Genomic DNA, 18,200 nt, shown 5'->3' on the forward strand with positions numbered 1-18,200 from the left:
TGGGCCCGACACCCTGCTTTGTCTTGAAGCTCAAAAGATTGCACCAAAACACCATAAATCCTAGTTGGAGGTGACATAGGACAGCTTGCCTCTGGACACATGAAAGCCCTGGGTACTGCATTTACACCCAGGCTCAAGTAATTGGTAGGACAGGTGTAACGTTAATGCAGTGTTTGCATGGCAGGTGACTGCAATCCTGGGAGCAGCATCGGGACACCTGGAAATGATGGTGCACACCCTCGAAGGCAGATGGTGTCCCTGTACCAAGGGCAACCAGAGGTTCCTGGACTGTCACTGAGGCATTAAGGTGATTGCAATGATACGTGTCAAAAATACAAAAGAAATAGCAAAACTATCCTTCAGGTACCTGGACGCCTGCTTATGTACATTCTGTAGGCAGAAAGCTGGATGGACAAGGTAGAGTGCCTGCCAGGGTGATCAGAGGCCCTCTGATACCAGGGGCTAGCTTCTGCTTTGGGTTTTTAATTTCTCTTTAGGGGAGAAATATTGACATTGCATTTTCAGCTTCTGAAAACCTGACTTTCACAAATCTTTTTTTTTTCTTTTTTTTCTTCAGATTTAAAATGGTACATGTTTGTTAGCAGTTTCCTTTCTCATATTTTCTTTTTATTTATTTTGGCTTCATAAGAACTGTGATAATATTTAAACACGGCTGATTGTCAGTAAGAATTCAGCATTGTCTTTTGTGATCAGCCTGATCGATGTTCAAAGAATTAAATTATTTCTGCTACCTTCCCTTTTGGCCACTGAAGTACAGCCCTTTTCCCGACTGTAGAGCTGTCGTAATCCACGTTGAAGTGCTTGGCTGACCCAACACTTTATTCCTTTCTGGACATTTCAGGACGGAATCTCCCATTTTGTACCTCTGGCCTGTTCTTATTTGCACAGATATAACTTTGTGAATATCCATATTACTATGCATATGATTTTACTGGAGACAGCTCAAGCTTGCTCTGTGCAACTGCCTTGTTCTCTGTCCAGTCTTTGTCATCCGCAATAATCAGCAGTTATTTTATGTGCATTTCCAAATCACTGATGATCTGACTACTGTTTAATTGTACAAATCATCTCACTGAGCAGTTTTAAACAGGACACAACTGTGGTTTTCCTGGGTACAAATTTTGGCAGGTCTGCCATTCAGACGTGCTGTGTTTGGACCTTGGTGTACTCCACAAATGCACGTTGGCAAAACAACTCATTTCTGGCTTCCCAAACCATCAGATATGTCAAGCAACACGGAAAAAGAAGCCAAATTCCACCATCTTTTACCATCATAAAATTAAGCTGATCTCCTTCACTTGCAGAAAAGAAACGGGTCAAAAGGGAGTCAACATTTACTCAGAAGGCATGGAGAAGTGTGCACCTTTCTGCTTAATCCAGGAAAGCAAACCAGCAGATATTTCCTCTTGGCTCAATCTGATCCCAGTTTCTCCCTTTTTGGCCACACCCAGGTGAGACCCAGCTAATTTCTGCCCTGGTGCAGGGGCTATAAAGGACTGGCTTGTTTCCCAGTCCTACCAGTGCTGCAGAGATGGCAGGTAAGATCAGTGCTTTTTAATTTTATATCTGTATTTGGCTACTTTGATATTTCTGGCGTGGGTATTGGTGCATTGCATGGGTGAGCCTGAGGAGACGGAGTGTTAGGAGCTGGTGGTCCTTCATACTTCCTTCTCCCCCGATATGTGAAATACATTTATTTTGAGATGCGAGAAAAGACAGCTGCCTCATGTAGCAATACCCTGCAAGATTGCAAGGAATAAGCAGCCTTCAATCCCTGTGAAGATGGTTGAAGAAGTTCCACAGATTGTAAATATAAAATAACCTGCCCCGCTGGGAGAAGTTCGTTGGTTCTTCCAAATTTTGTGTGTCTTTCCTGTTCTAAGCAATTAAAATGTGGACTAAATTACTTACAATATATCTAGTTGCAACCTTTTGGTTCAAGATCTCCTTCCAGGGAAGGCACTCTGCTGTTGTATATAATACTGATGAGACCAAGTCATGCAGATTTCTAGCATTAATGTGAAAAAGGAATAGAAATAAATTTCAGGGAGCATAAAGAAGATTAACAAAGGGGGTTGAAGGCTGGAGGACCAGTGCTAGACGTAGCAGCTTGTTTTGCTCAGTAAGAAGACTGAGAGGGGGCAGAGAGGGGTCTGACCTCCTCTTCACCAGCCACCTGAGAAGGATGCTTCCAAAGGCAGGACGCCAGGGCACTGCCCTCTCCCAACGCGCCTTCCCAATAGTCTCCATCCCTGAAGCCTGGACTGTACCTGGCTGCCTCCTCCTTGGCAGTCACTCAGCCCAGTTTACTGAACGTCCCACACGACAGGGATGTCCCTGTGTCCTGCCAACACCTAGAGCTACAGCCCTCGCCAGCCAGAGTCCCACCTACGGACCTGATCAGAGGGGTGCTGTATTTTATTCCTAGATCCTGAAAGAAATATTCAAACCAAACCTGTCAATCTCTTCTGATGCTTCAGTGAAGCCCTGCCCATTCAGGAGATTTATGTTGCATTTCTCTCTAGGCTTAAACCCAAGAATCACTCTCTTAGGATCCATCATCAGTCTCTGCTTAATCGGAGCATTGGACTCCTCATTAAATAGTAAGTTTATGTTTCTCATTCTGCTGCTACTGTGCTTGAAAGGGTGTAAGTCAAAACTCAGGCTGAGCTCCTAATTAGATATCGCTCCAATATAAGATTGAAATATCCTGTACGTTGACCCACTAACAGTGAAGTCAATGCCTAAGAAACTAGAATTGGCTATTAAACCAATACGTCTTCCAAGCACACGATCATTTTGTGACAGGGAACCTGGGTCACAGGTCATATATTTGGTTTCTTCTGTGCATGTCCCTTCTTGCAGGGAAGAATAGCTTCCAAAAGAAGGGTGAAAAATAACTCCCTAAAAGCCTCCCACAGCCATCAGAGCCAATTCTGTGAAATGGATAATAAACCACCGCTTTACAGTCACTTCTTGTGCTGTGACTTTCAGGACCTCAGCAATGGGGTGAAGCAGATGAGCAAGAGGAGCACGGATAAAGGTGTCCAGGTAGCACCAAACGCACAGTGGGAGCTGCGTGCAAAGCGAATCAGCGCACCTCAGCACCCAGCAATGGGGTGGGATGAGTAGCTCCTGGTGTACATTACAAAGTACCCTCAATTTCTGGTTTTTCTTCTTTTTTTAGTAAAGGACTCGGAGGTGCTATCAGACTCAGCTCTTCTGAGCAGCGTTAGTGAAGCTAGGCAGCTGGTAGACACAGCATATTTACACGCCCGAAAAAGGTGAGTCCTTTTTACATGAGGGCCCCAACATTATTAGGAAATATGAGAAAATATATGTGTGTTTCTTCTGTTTTCCAATGCATATTTATTACAGGGATGCCTTTGTTCAAGGGCTCTCACTGTTGTAGTTGGAGAGAATCTTTTGCTCAGTTTGGCTGGATTCTAGCATCCTGTCCCCAGGGCCACCCTTCATCACCCGCAGCTACTGCCTCCTCACCTACACTGCCGTGGGCACCTCTCAGTGGTCCGTACTGGTCATGATGAGCACATGTTGGGTCCTTTCCTAGCTGCTGAAGTTCTGCCCCTCTCTAGAAGGACCACAGTCATGAGACAGTTGTGCAGATGAGCACCCTGCCACAAATAAGTTTCAGCAGAAGTCAAAACGCAGGTATCCCTCCACGTGTTGTTCCAAAAGTCTGGTCCCAGGCAGCGGGAAGCTTTGGGGAGGAGTCTCTCCCCACTCACCCTACAGAAGGTTTTTCGTTGTGCAAGAGCGAGCCATGGGACCAGGAAGAGAAGCAACAGGACCAAGGCTGTCTCTCTGGTCACAGACCATATCTCGTGATGTACTAAATATAAAATTTTATCTAGTCACTGAATAACTCGGTTTTCCACTGATCTAGCTTTTCACATGATATAACAAAATTTATTGTGACAAGGATGTAATGCAAACTTGAAATAGGGGATCACAATGATTTGTTTGCCAAAATGTGTCTGTGCGAAGCTGATGAGCAGCCAGCTTGTCCTAGGTGAGCAAAGCCTGCCTGGGACCCAGCAGTGCTGTCACGTCTAAGTACACCCAGCCTGACATGACGGAGGAGGTCTGATTTCAGTGAAGTGCTTCATGGGGCTCTTTTATGTTCAGCTTAAAGAGAAAACTAGAGGAAAAGGTTGCCAACCCAATGGACTTCCTGAAGCACTTAAAGGACCCCGTAGGAAGAACCAGATCTGCAGTCCGTGCTGCTGATTACGTGGAAACCACTTTGAAACTCCTCAAAATAAAGCTGCATCTCTCTGGGAAATGGAAATTCAACATTACAGGTAATGTGGTCTAGACCAAAATGTCTTACAAACAGCTAAGAGCAGAAAATCTACCACAGCAGGAGTGTCAGAGAGCAGCTCTGCCATAATCCAAATAACTGGTGATAAAACCTTACCCCACAACAGCCCCAGGTGAACAGACTGCTCAGAGGCAGACCAGACCACCTTGTGTTTTAATCATCATCTTTGGCAGTGCCTGTCTCATATCTTTGATGATAAAAACAGCCTGGCAATAAATGTGATAAACCTGGGACAAAACGTGCCGAATGCCAGGAGACTCTGACCGCTGAGAACAGGAGCCCATCTCCCACTTCTGGTCCTCACGGCAGGTTGTAGCGCTCTGCGTGCTCCTAATTTTGTTCCCAGTCTAGGGTAAAATGCTGCTGGTGATGATGCTCCCCGTATTCCCCGATAAGTTGTTCCATGCCAACCCAGTTTCCCTAGCCCAGAGGTGAGAGCTGATCCACAAAAGGATGTAGGCACCAAATTAACAATTCAAATCCAGACATTATATATCCACAGCTCTGACTCAGCTGACTCAAACATTGAGAAATAAAGATGAGTAACAGCAGATACTATTTTGCATGGTTTCTCTTGCAGACCTGCTAAACAGAAAACAGAAGGAGGTGATTTCCAAAGAAACTGGCTGTGACTATCAGATTCGTTCCATTAAATGCCCGAAGCATGACATTTACCGCACCATTACTGGGGAGTGCAACAACAGGTAGGATTTGCGTGTGGCCAAGGAGAGTCTCAAGTCTGTACTTTGACCCAGCGTAGATGGCTTACGGTCATTTGTGTAAATACCTTTCAACGGGGCAAGAAGAAGGAAACGCTCATTTTAGTGGTGAAATGAAATAGATGTTTCCTTTCTACCTATGCCTGGCAGGAAAAAGATGTCATTTCGTGAAAATTTCAGATTTGAGCCCATTGCCCTCCACGTGCTGCTTTGGGTGAAGGAAGGGACTTCTTGGGGTCGGGGGAGGTGAAAAGTTGAGGAAAGCAGATTTTGGGGCTGTGACAGCCAGCCTCTCCCGCAGCTTGAGGCTCCTAAGAAATCACCCCTCCACTCTTCTGTAGCGTGGATAATACTAATGTCCCCAGGCTGGTTCGTATGAAAATATTCAGCTGTCAACACAACTGTGTGGCTACTGATGTGATGTGTAAGGACGGGAAATAAATAAGACTTTAATTCTTGCCTCTTCTAGCTTCGTGTATTGTGTATCCTTAATCTGAAAAAAGAGAATTCTTCAGCTTTTTGCACATAGTTTGCCTCCTGGTTTAAACCTGGGGTCATACATTTATTTCTTTCCTTGTTAGCTTTTTTTTTTTTGACCAGAAGATGGCAAAAGTTCTAGCGTAATACTTGGAAGTCAAAGCTCACTGTCCTGTTCTGCCATAGATTTGCTGCCTGGTGTGCTAACTCCAGCCCCCAAGCCTGAGTGGGACTTGCATCCGATGTGCATCTGGCATGAAACAGATGTGCCAGATGTGAAGACATAGGACAGCTCTGCATCACACGTGCAGGGAGCTCACGCTCATGGTGCTGGTGTTACCGTCAGTCTGTACCTTTACCCACAGACCCCAGAGCCTTCAGCTCCCCAAGGACAGCAGTGTCCACGCTGACTTTTAGGCTCAGGGTGGGGTTGTCCTTGGGCTTGCTAATTTAGTGGGCTGCCAGTGAGATAACGAGGCACTCAGAAGTGAGGGGACTCTATGATACGTTAACATTTTTCCAAGGATCTTGCTCAGCTTGAGACACACACCATGAGACAGCACTTGACTATTTTTCAAAGATCTGCCTGCAAGGACAGTGATAGCAATCAAAACAAGAGCTGTGGTGGTACTGGGTTCTTAATACTTGATGGAATTGCTTCAGCTATGGTGTGGCAATTGTTCCAGGGCATGCTTTTATTTCACAGCACGCTGCTGTGAATTCTGGGAATACTACTCCTTTTTCAGTATAGGCAGGTATTACCCAGGTTTTGTGGATTTAAGAGCTTAAACACAGAAAGTTGCTGTGCACCAGCTGATATTCAGTAAGTGCTTTCCCCAAAATAACCTGTGTCTTTGTGTCCTTAGGGCCACAGATCACTGGCTCAATCAGCATTATTGTTCTTCCGAACAAGTGTTGCTGAGTTTACCGATTCAAATTCTTCTGAGCAGTTTGAGGCAATATAACAAATGGCCACAGCTGCAGATTGCAGTTTGAGAGGTCCTGTATTGGACATGGGGAAAAACTTCCTGAAGGGGCAGCCTTGGCTCAGGTCCCCGCAGAGGTGGAGGATCTTCATCCTTGGAAGCTTCCAGCCCTCAGCTGGACAAAGGCATGACCACCCTGATCATTGGTGATGGCCCTACTGTGAGACGGGCTTTTGTGTGGAGCAGCACTGGAGACAGAGGTGTTACAGAGATTTAAATGCCAAATAAAATTAATATAATAGCATGAGGAATCTTTTCTTAAAGTCAAAGTTCATTTTTCTCTGCGGTAATAATCTTGGTATTATTTACTTCTCAGTGTTTTCTGGCTACCCCCTCTGTTACCAGAACAATCAGCCATGGATTAAAGGGCTGCAAAATATTACTCTCTACAAGCCTGTTCATTTCTGAAATAATACTGGTGTTTGCTTTTCTTCTTGTGATGCTCCAGAAAGCATTCTCATCTGGGGTCCTCGAACCGCGCGTTTGCTCGCTGGCTCCCAGCAGCATATGAAGATGGAGTATCTGTTCCCAGAGGAGCAAGTGAAGGAAAGCTGTACAATGGATTTCCACTCCCACTGGTGAGGACTCTTATTCTTGTCCAGATAACAGCAGTGGACGCTGCCCTCACTGCATCCATCAGAAATGAAAGAGCAGCAACATCTAGAGTGTAAATTGCTCGATCCTTTCCTCTGATCTCAGGTGCTTATTTGAGGCTTGTTTCCTACAACTGGGCGATGGCTCAGGGTGATATTTTGTGTTGGAGACAGACATGAACAAAAAGGTTGTGAATACTTCACTAAGCAAAGCATGGACAACATAACATTTTATAACATTTTCAGAAGTGTGCATCGCCAGGTTTGATGCCAACAGCACCACAGTGTGCTCAGATACACCACACGTTTATACGCAGAATTGTTAAGGTTGGAAAAGACCCTTAAGATCATCGAGTCCAACCGTTAACCTATCACTGCCAAGCCCACCACTAAACCATGTCCTCAAGCACCACGTCTACCCGTCCTTTAAATACCTCCAGGGATGGAGACTCAACCCCTTCCCTGGGCAGCCTGTTCTAATGCCTGACTAAAACATACAAGCCATAAGGCTTGGGTGTTCCTCAGCCATCTCGACTTTCTGGATGTGTGGAAGTATATCAGTTTCAGCCGTAAAAGGCTTTCCGTGAAGCTGGGCTTGGCTGAATGACTGTGAAGTCAAGAGGGTGCTAGTTATCACATCTGTTTTGATAGAGCTGGGGCATGGCATGGGTCTGTTTAATGACGTAATTAACTCTTACGAGCTTATCTAAGATCATCTTATGCATGATCTCATAGCGGGTGTTTTACTGAGAGGTAAATTCACCATGGTAGAGGTAGTCACACACATTTTCACTTTGATTTTCTGCAGGTTCGAAAAGTGTCAAATGAAATTGCTCGCACAGCCAATGAGAACATCACTCAAGATCAGGAGCTCTCTCTTGTCTTCATGCACTGGGGCCAGTGGGTCAACCACGACACAGACTTAGCCCCTTCCAGTGGTGCAGGAGTGAACCCGAAGCTTCACTGTGAGACCAATTGTGCCTTCAAGTCCCCTTGCTTCCCGATTAAGGTACCCTGACTTTCATTCCATCCCACCTTATCCTAAGACAGTAAAAACAAAACCACATGACTTTCTGAGGCATCGCTTATGTTTGTTTGCTTTAGTTGCCCCCCGATGACCCGCGGATGCTGAGGTCAAACTCTTGCATGCCCTTCATCCAGTCGGCGTCCGTGTGCAACCCCAGGACGTTTACTCGTGAGCAGATCAACGCCGTCAGCTCCTTCATCGATGCCAGCACAGTGTATGGCAGTGAAGACTCTGTGGCAAAGAGTATTAGAAATCAGACAAACCAGCTGGGTTTGATGGCTGTGAACCAGAATTTTACCGATGCGGGGCTGGAATTATTGCCCTTTGAGAACAAAACGAAAAGCATTTGTGTTCTCACCAATGAGAGCATGAACATCCCCTGTTTTAAAGCAGGTAAGGTGCATCTGTGGAGTAGTTTTCAGTGGCCCATAAAGTCAGAAAGGATCATTATGGCCAGGTGTCTGATGTCTCTTTACAAATGTATGAGGCACTGCAAGATATAGTTGTGTAAGGTGAAAGACGGGACCCTCCCCACAGTTAAAAAAAGAATAACAATTGAAAAATAATTGTTTAATTAAACACAAAGATTATTTTGTTTTAATTTCCCAAAAGAGTTACAGCAAATTATCTGCCTTTTAAAAAACCTTTTCAAACATACGTGAAACTTTCAATAGAATAACCCCCAGTGTTTAAAACTTCTCAGTGACTGTTTTCCCCTCCTACCCAGAATTCACCATTCAGTTTTCAACTCAATCAATACTAACAATTAAACGCTCTTCATCAATTTAGTTAACTCTCCCTGGTACCCCATTCTAAATTTTTAATATTTCAAATATCCCAACCTGCATCAGAAGACAAGTCTAGAAGTTTGTCTGAAATTTAAACAAACTGACGACTCAAAACACAGAACTTTTTAAAACACGAAGTGATCCATCCTAGGCACAACATTATAAAAATATTACAAATGTGAAGCTTGCAAAGTCAATCGTAAGAATATAGGGTGTTCCTATTGCACCTTATTTTCTCATTCCCTGCACAGGGGCAGAGCTCCTTGCTGAGTGAGGAGATCCTCGGTGCTTCTTCCATCAGCTGTCACTGCCTTCCCACCAGTTTTCTCTCAGCATCTCTACGGAGGGCACATTCCCAGACCTCCCAGAGGTGTTTATAACTTGGGTGAACTGAGACAAATTTTCAAAACCAAACATTCACAGCACTGATATAAAAGAAGATTGTATCCCTGAGGTACAAAAAGAAGGCAGACATGAGATTTTTCACAAAACGAGGCATCTACAGCTCTGGCTTGAATGATGATCGCTAGGAAGCTTAACCATGAGAGTTACTGCCAGTAATGCTGACTGTACGTTGTTACTCGTCTGTCCTAACACAAAAGCCTGCTGCTGAAATAAAAATCAATTTACAAAATTTCTCAAATATTTTCATTTGTAGGTGACAAACGGGTCACTGAAAACCTGGGACTTTCTGCACTGCACACTGTCTTTCTACGAGAACACAACCGCCTGGTTACAGAGCTGAGGAAATTAAATCCTCACTGGGATGGAGAAAAGCTTTACCAAGAGAGTCGGAAGATTGTGGTTGCCATAAACCAGGTGCTGATCACTGCTCGCTGTTTAGCATCCACATGCTTAGGAATGGTTTTTCCTCCAGGACAAGGAGGAAAACCGTGCTTTGCAGATCTAGTGGAGTTATTTCTGGGAGTTGAAAATTGTGAATAAGGATGGTGCATCTGAGGCAGCACGGGTATCCAGAGCTTTTTTATCTGTTATTTTACCAATTTATCAATTATTTATTATATTATATAATTTTAACATATTATGCCAAATTCATGCCATTGCTACACGCTCTTTTTTCTGAAGATCTTAATGAACTCTGCTACTGGACAGAGTGTCCATGTTCATGCTCCGCACTTGACTTTGATGGCATTTCTGCTACAGCTGCTGACAACTTGCTCTGCTTTTGTGCTTTTTCAGATAATAACATACAGAGATTACCTCCCACTTCTGCTTGGGGAGGAGACCAGCAAGTGGATCCCTTTGTACAGTGGCTACAATGAGAATGTGGATCCTACGGTCTCAAATGTTTTTTCTCTGGCTTTTCGATTTGGTCATACATCAGTGCAGCCTTTTGTATCCCGTCTGGATGACAGTTTTCAGCCTTTGGGTTCATTCTCCCACGTCCCTCTTCATTTGACCTTTTGTGCTACATGGAGAATTATAAAGGAAGGTAAGAACGTGGGGCAACCAGCAGTCCTGGTCTGGTCCTGAAGCGGACACTCAGGTCAGCTGGTAAGATATATGAGCCTAGACTCCAAAACCTGCTTTAGCTCCATTTATTTAACTGGCCTCACACAAATTACAGTGCCATTCAGCTTGGAAGGTGCTCATGACGTGTCTACCCAAGGGACTGCAGACAAATCAGTGGTCTGACAAATGCAGGGCAGCAGGACAGTCCTGCAGAATTGTCACCAGACACAGCCTAACACTGGTTCTACGTTGCACCCAGGCAAAGGAGCCCTGCCAAAAATTACGTGCTGTTATACTCCAGCCATCGAATGTTACCAAGCACCAGCTCCCACAAAAGCAACCACATTGGAGCAGGATTTTGCATCAGAACGTACAGTTCTGTAGCTCCTTTTCCCCAATTTTTCAGTATTGTAGTCCTCTGTTCATTGCACGATAATTGCATTCATACTCTGAACACGTCGGTAAATAACCAGAATATGTAACAGATTAAACCTCCTTCTCAGGTTGCCGTACATCTCTCAGCTCAGTGAGACCCGACAGCACGAGCATTGCTCATTCACTCAAATAGTGCAACTGCTCGTGCTCTTCCAGGAGGCCTGAGCCTCATGGCGCCAAATGTCAGTCAACCAAAATTTAGGTCAATCTAAGCTATTATATCCCCCTGTAATTAGTAGGCATGGCCAGAGGGTGATGCCTCCCGTCTAACTGAGCATAACTGCTTCCTAGTCGTGGCCATCTCTCTTCACGACTTCATGACTCTAAAGGGAGTTATGGGATCCTGCTCTTATACAGCTGATATCTTACTTTCCAAGGAAGACAAATGTCTCTTCCAAAATGAGTTATCTGACTAATTACGGAAAACATACCAAAATACACACGTGCAGCCAATTTTCCTGTGTTTTACTAAGACTGTCTTCTTCATGGCTGTGAAAAAGACGTAGACAAACAGACATAAATTGATTCTATCATCGTATTTAATATTTTTTAAAAAATTGTCAATTAATAACTAATTATAAACAAAATCAATTGCAAAACCTAAACCTTGGACAGAACCCCATGTATCAGTACGTGCTGGGGACTGACAGGCTAAGGAGCAGTTCTGCAGAAAGTGACCTGGAGGTCCAGGGGGGCAACAAGTGGATTTAGGGCTGCAGAAGGGAAGGCAGAGGGATGGAGATGGGGAGGGGTGGAGAATCTAGTTCCCAAAGGGACGCCTCATCTACTGGCATATGCATGTATGTACATATGCACTAGTATCCATTGAAATGGAAATATGGAGCTAGGTGAACCCCACACAGCCCAGAGTAGAAAAGACATCTAATGCAGCACTGTTTCAGCTGCACAAAATGGACCATCAAAGCTGGAACTTGGTACAACAAGTCGTCTTCTGATTTGCAATGAGTGCAGGTGGCATTGACCCGCTGATACGGGGCATGATGGTTGATCATGCAAAACTGATGAAACAGAATCAACTCCTTGTTGAGGAGCTCCAGAACCACCTTTTTGAACAGACAGAGATAATGGGTCTGGATCTAGCAGCCCTGAACATGCAACGGGGAAGAGACCATGGCCTTCCAGGTAAGGAGACACAAGTCCACACATCCTATGAACAATACTCTTTTTTTCTTCTGCTGTTTATAGTAGTTCCATGAAGGTACTAAGCTTTTTCCATACCAATGGGAAGAAACAGTACCTCGATTTGAAGGCAAAGGATGGATAGACAGTCGAGCTCAGGGAAGAAAAAGTCTCTGTATTATAAAGATCTTTTTCTGAGGGATTTAAGACAAGCACAAAAGGCTTGGAAAGCAAAGATGATATTTGGGATAATTATTACAAAGAGGGGTAGAAACAATAGTGTGTTGCAAAGCGAGAGCATGTGGGGTACAGAACATACAGACACCAAGTTCAGCTTTCACACGGACTAGGCAGACCATCTGTGCTTTGTTCTTTGCCCATCAATGCTTATTTTGTGTCTTCAGACAACCCAGAGCTCTGAGCAGCAGTGGCTTGCACGCACAGGTGTGATTGCCCCCAGGCGCTGGAGAAGAACGGGTGCTCTTGGGTTAAGCATAACCAAATGTTGCTCTTTTCTAGGACTGTGAGCCTAGAAATTTTGCATCCCAAAACGGCAAAGACTGATGCATTCACCGTCAGCACTAGGTAGCTGTAACCAATAGGATGCGATGAACCTATAGTCATGTGCAAAGACAACCCAAATTGTTAGTTTAATGTGTGCATACAAAAAGGACTTTTGAAAACATGGCGTTTGTTGTGACCGTCTAGACAATAATGTCTTCCAGATCCTTTAATGCCATGAGAAGAAGCAGACACTGCTGATGGGCCAAGGGGTCTGTTTAGCTCCTAAGCCTAGGTAAATGGTGGGGAGACGTGGGTCCTGATCAGCTGCTGTTCCTGCTTTTGCAGGTTACAATGCCTGGAGGCACTTCTGTGGGCTCTCCCAGCCTGAAAACATAGGTGAATTCTCTGAGGTGCTAGGCAATTCCAAACTGGCCAAGAAGTTCATGGAGTTGTATGGGACACCAGACAATATTGACCTCTGGATTGGGGCAGTCGCAGAGCCCTTTGTTCCCCAGGGCAGAGTTGGACCCCTCCTGGCCTGCCTCATTGGCACCCAGTTCAGGAACCTGCGTGATGGGGACAGGTAGGTAGCTCTGAGAGCAAACCTTCCCCATGGCATTTATTATGGGAAAAAATGCCGACATTTCATGCGGCGCACTAATCCAGCCCATCTCCAACATGCCAGTGAGTGTGCCCAGCAAGGCTCACACCCTGATTTTAGCCCAGTTGCGAAAGGGATCTTTTCTGCAGCCCATTCCTACAGACCCATGCAGTTGAGGAGCACCAGCTCCAGGCCATGGGTGACCTGCAGTAATCTCTGCCTGAGGTGACATTTGCTCTCAGGGTACAAAAGGGGAGGATTAGTCACTGCGTCCCAGCAGCCCAGTGATGCTGCCTGGAAGAGGCAGGCTCTCCGCACTGGCAGATGAGTGGCAGCATCCAGACCTGGCCACACCTGGAGACACCTCTTTCCAAAGGGGTGTGCCCGCTGCCTGATGAATCAAGGTGGACCTGAGCAGAGACTCCCCTTGGCCAGATTCTCATCTTGGCAAGGAACCAGCACCAAATGCCTTCAAGGAGACTATAAGCTGCTTCTGAAAATATCATTGCAGATTCTGGTGGGAGAAACCGGGAGTTTTCACTCCACAGCAGTTGCGTGCACTGAGAAAAATCTCACTGTCAGCAGTGATATGTGACAATACTCATATCAAAAAGATACCCAGGGATGTGTTCAAGGTCAACAGTTATCCTGAGAACTTCGTTGACTGCCATGAGATCGACACGCTCAACCTCTCACCCTGGAAAGATGAGCGTGAGAGTGGCACAAAAGGTAAGCAAAGGTCTGTCAAAAATAATAAATTTTCTAAAAGGTCAGACTCTTGTGCGCCTAAAGAAATAAAAGAATTAAGGTCATCACAGTGACTCTGCCCCCCAAAAGACCTTGACCATCCATTCAGCCCCACTCAGACACCTCTGGAGGCAGACGTATTGTTAGCCTAGACTCCTTGCAATCCATCACCTTCATCATTCCTTAGTAGCCTATCTCTTCCTCTTCAAGTAGATGGGAAATCCCTGAAAATCCAGTCTCTTCTGGTCCTTGTGAATGTGTCCTTCTCTAAGCACCTTATTCCAGGACAACTGGAGTCTTCCTTCACAGGAAGAGCATCCATGAAGAAATCAATCAGAATTAGGCAACCTGCTCCAAATTCTTACTTTGCTGCTCCAAGCCCCTGCTCTCCCCTTGCCTTCCCTAAAGCTTTAAAGCACTTTAAGGTATATCTGGAGTTGTTTTGAGACCGTATGGCCTGACACAGCAGTAGTTTAATATGCATAGTCAGAGATTATGATGTGCCACATCCTGAAAGACAGTAAAACAGTGTCCTCATACATGAGATGAGGAACTAGCTGTGTCCTCCTGCTGCTATACTTTTGGCATGGTCTCTCCCAGTTGGAAATAATACAGGGAGAACAGAGACTTGCAGAAGACAGGTATGGCCTGAGCAGAATGGACTGGACTGAATTTTTGCTTCTGGCAACCCATTTATAGATGATCACAATACCTGAGGATCACCTACTCTGGCTTTCTGCAAGGCACGGACCACAAAGCATCTCCATGCAGTTCCTGTACTGGGTTTGGTTAACTGTATTTGAGACAAACACTGCTCTTTAAGACAGACATTTGCACTTGATATAAAGGCTAAATTATGGCGACTTCACCCCATTCTTTAGGAACAGAGTCCAGCTGATGCTCACCTTTGCCCTAAACAATAGAAGCTTCCTGATTTCTTTTATTAACTTAGCCTTACGGTCAGTAAAATTTGCTGAGCTGCTTCCTGTGGCTTTTTTATTACCAGGCTGGGAGGAAGCTGAACTGTGTTTGCATAACCCAGAGACAGTGAAATCCCCGGGTGGTAAAAAGCAACAGCTAAAAGTTTAACCTGTTCAAGGGCCAAGAAATTGCCCCCAAAGCAGTTGTCCAAAGGGCTGTTTGGTGTTAATTTGCCGGAGGTACCTTTTGACAAGGCTGGAAGCAGTGCGGTATCTCAGGGGTGACCTGGTACTCAGTCACCTATTCGCCAGTGGCTATTTTAAGCTATGGAGTCAAATAAAAACATGGGGAGAAATATTGCGTCCTGGAAAGATTTTCTGCCTCTCAGTAGCTTTTTCTGCTTCATTGACAGTTTCTAATCCTGCTCATCAGACCAGTGTTGGAAACTCCTAACGGTGGCACTAAGCTGCTTTTGGGAAACTGCTGCCTGTACATCACGCTCAGCTGACTCCTGTCGACTGGACCTTGGCACATGATTTCCCAGAGAGGAGCTCAAGACTATGTCTACTGTTTTATTTGCTATACTGTGATTTTTATATCATTTATTTGTAAAAGCTTCCAGATGGAAGGGTAATGACATTTTATAGTCTATTGCCCTAAAAAAATGTTCAAAGGTGTGCAAGACTTGGTTAGGTGCTGGATGCTTTATGACTCTCTAAAGGCACAATCAAGACAGATTTTTTACTTCCCATCCTGAATGGGTGTCAAATTTGGAGGCTGGCATGCTCGCATTTCAAAATCAAATTCCTTATCCTTTGTACCTGCTCAGAAATTAGCAAGTTCATGTCATCTTTATCAAAACTTTCTTTATCTCCTTCTTGTTTTGCACAAGAGCATAAACAGTTTAGGCTGTTTCTAATTAGCAGTGAGATTTCAGTCTTTGAAGACACTGGAGAATGGCAGCTGCATCTTGAAGCCTAGAGACATCTTTTATTTAAATCCTATACTGAACATGTGTGTGTTTGGCTGTGCTTGGCAGTAATAAAACACATTGTATGCACTCATCTACATTTGGCATCAATTCTGGTATGTCAAATGTGTCCAAAACATTCTTTGGCTATGGTTCATAGCTAAAGGTATCAGCATAAAAAAGCAAACTATAAGCTGGCTCCTCCCCACTCACATTTTCTTTGTGCAGGGAGTGGCCACCTCCGTCAAGGTAGTGATAGGCTCTTCCATCTTCTTGCAGTCAATGAAAATGAATCCTGAAAGCCAGCATGCTGGGCCGAAAGTGCCCATGTACAGGATTTCCTTCTTTGCAATGGGCACACAGCGACTTGGTAATATCTCCGTGACCACTGGAAGGGGGCAACAGGGACAGAACAAGTTGTCATCTGCATTGAGGTTTCCTCCAGATTCTGGGCTACAGCCCTCTGCTCTGGGAGATGCCATGCCTGCAGTGCTGATCCAGCTTCATAGGATCAGAAACATGTTGGAAAGGGATTCTGGGGGTCTCCAGACCAACCACCCACTTAGAGAAAGACTATTGCTGACACCGAATGAGAGCCGCTCTGACACGGCTGTGGGCAACTGACACTCTCATCCCCATTCTCTTGGAAAGGCTGAAGCTGATTTAGCTTGAAAATACCTACTGGGCTCTAATACCCTGAAGAACAGCCTTGTCTTGGGGCTAGCAAGTAATGGACTATGTAGCAGCCACTCCTGCCTGTGGTACGTGGAATTTTGTACCTCCCTCTCCTACAGAAAACTGGGGCCAGGAGCAGGAGGGAGGATCACCACATACCCACACTGTCAAGGGAGGGCTGATGATTCAACACGACGACAAAATGTTTCTTAGTCCTGAGGTTCTCCTTGCCCTTCACCACTAGTTTGAGCCCAAAGATGTATTTGAGCAGCAGGATTGACATTGACCTGGAAAAGGGGAGCGGACATAAGCCAACGAGACGCTGAAATTGGATAAAGGAACCAAAGACCATTCTTCCAAACCAACCCATCTCACAGACTGCTCCTGCAGAGTAGCCTGTTTCTCCGCGCTCCTAGGTTTGACCCATGACTTGGAGAAGAGCAACTAGTACTTCTCTTCGGCTCATCACTTTGTTACAGAAGACAAATACACCTGGCAGGTTTTCTTCAAGCCAGGTTAGACTGATGGCCAAGCAACTTCAGCTACAGCAATTCTGTGGATCAGCCAAATATTAGCTAATGCCCAAATTCATAGTGCACCTGTTTGTACTCTACTTCCCTGCCCACCTTGCTGAACCTTGAGCACAGGCTGCCATAAACATGCCATGCACCTAACTCCGCTATTGCCCACGCTGTGGAAAGAGAGATGATTTTTGCCTCTGGGTGACATTAGACTGCAATTCTGCCAGCCATATTTTAACAGATACTGGAAAAATAAAGAATAAGTCAGGCACAAAAGTCAAGAACTGAAGAAAATTTCTTATAGTGAAAGGCTGATGCTTAAGAGATACGAACTCCCACTGCAGCATACAACAATGAAGGAGTAAATCCTGCCTCTGCAGCACTTCAGGAGGCTGCAGGCACGATGCTGCTGTACAGCAGAGATGGCTTCAGCTGCACAGCCTCTGGGTACGTAAGTCCAGCAGCTCGTTGCAGAGGCAGTAACAGATGGAGAGAGGGCATGGGCAGCAAGGGAATGGGCTCGGAGACCGCCAGACCTGGGGGCACCGGGCTGTAATTGCAGCGATGGGGACACCGGTGACAATGCAGGTGCCAGCACTGCACCACGTCAATGTCGGCTCGTGCCTGTTCAGGTGGGCAATGGGTCAGAATAAAGTTGAGGAAAAGAAGAGCACCTGCAGAGGTTTTCTCGACACAACTTAGAAGGGGAACGACCAGCCACACGGAGGAGGGAAATACAGCTCGGAAGACCAGATAGGAGAGGTTCACTAAAAAAAACCAAGTTACTTTCCCTGGGTATTACATCCAGTTTGTTGGCATTACCTAGTTTGTCAAATTTATGTCACCTTTTACATCCTTTCCTTCCCTCATTTGTTGTTCTTTCTATCATCTCAAAACACAATACTGAAACCCACATCCCTTCTCTCAATTACAGGCCTTGGCAACCCTCCACACCAATGTACAGCAACTAATTCCTCCCCCCTGCATGGCAGCTCCCAGCCCCCTCCAAAACAGTGTGAGCTGACTCTATCCATGCCCAGAGCAGAAAGAAGCCACAGACAACTTCATGTTTTCCACGTTACACCCACAAGAAATACTGAGCATAATAACCAGAATGCTTAGGGTCAAGAGCCACAAGTTATAGAAGGTCATCTTGCAGAAGTATCTGAATGCAGGATTCACCTGGTAAAGGACTAGAAACGCGATGAACAGAAAAGTAAATGGGTAGTGAAGGAGCAAAAGCTCCATCCTTCCAGC

At 45.2% G+C, this 18,200-nt stretch overlaps 2 protein-coding genes across 2 annotated transcripts; one reads left to right on the top strand and one right to left on the bottom strand.

The window, feature by feature from the left end:
• Positions 1-1,552: 1,552 nt before the first annotated feature.
• Positions 1,553-15,230, top strand: LOC309598019 (myeloperoxidase-like; the record flags this gene model as incomplete). Its single annotated transcript, XM_082328107.1, has 13 exons — positions 1,553-1,559; positions 3,209-3,305; positions 4,171-4,346; positions 4,947-5,070; positions 6,997-7,126; positions 7,950-8,150; positions 8,246-8,561; positions 9,615-9,775; positions 10,157-10,409; positions 11,837-12,007; positions 12,854-13,091; positions 13,621-13,838; positions 15,190-15,230. 13 exons carry the CDS (start codon positions 1,553-1,555, stop codon positions 15,228-15,230), a joined length of 2,133 nt encoding a protein of 710 aa, XP_082184233.1.
• A 311-nt stretch (positions 15,231-15,541) lies between these two features.
• On the bottom strand, positions 15,542-18,200 carry LOC309598020 (1-acyl-sn-glycerol-3-phosphate acyltransferase alpha-like; the record flags this gene model as incomplete). The annotated part of the gene is given in 5 exon segments (XM_082328108.1): positions 15,542-15,598; positions 15,961-15,983; positions 15,986-16,135; positions 16,582-16,709; positions 18,004-18,200. Coding segments are annotated over 5 exon segments (546 nt in total). The 5' UTR covers positions 18,192-18,200.

This window comes from Platalea leucorodia (assembly GCF_965183815.1).
Source record: "Platalea leucorodia genome assembly, chromosome: 16".
NCBI classification, from domain to species: Eukaryota; Metazoa; Chordata; class Aves; order Pelecaniformes; family Threskiornithidae; genus Platalea; species Platalea leucorodia.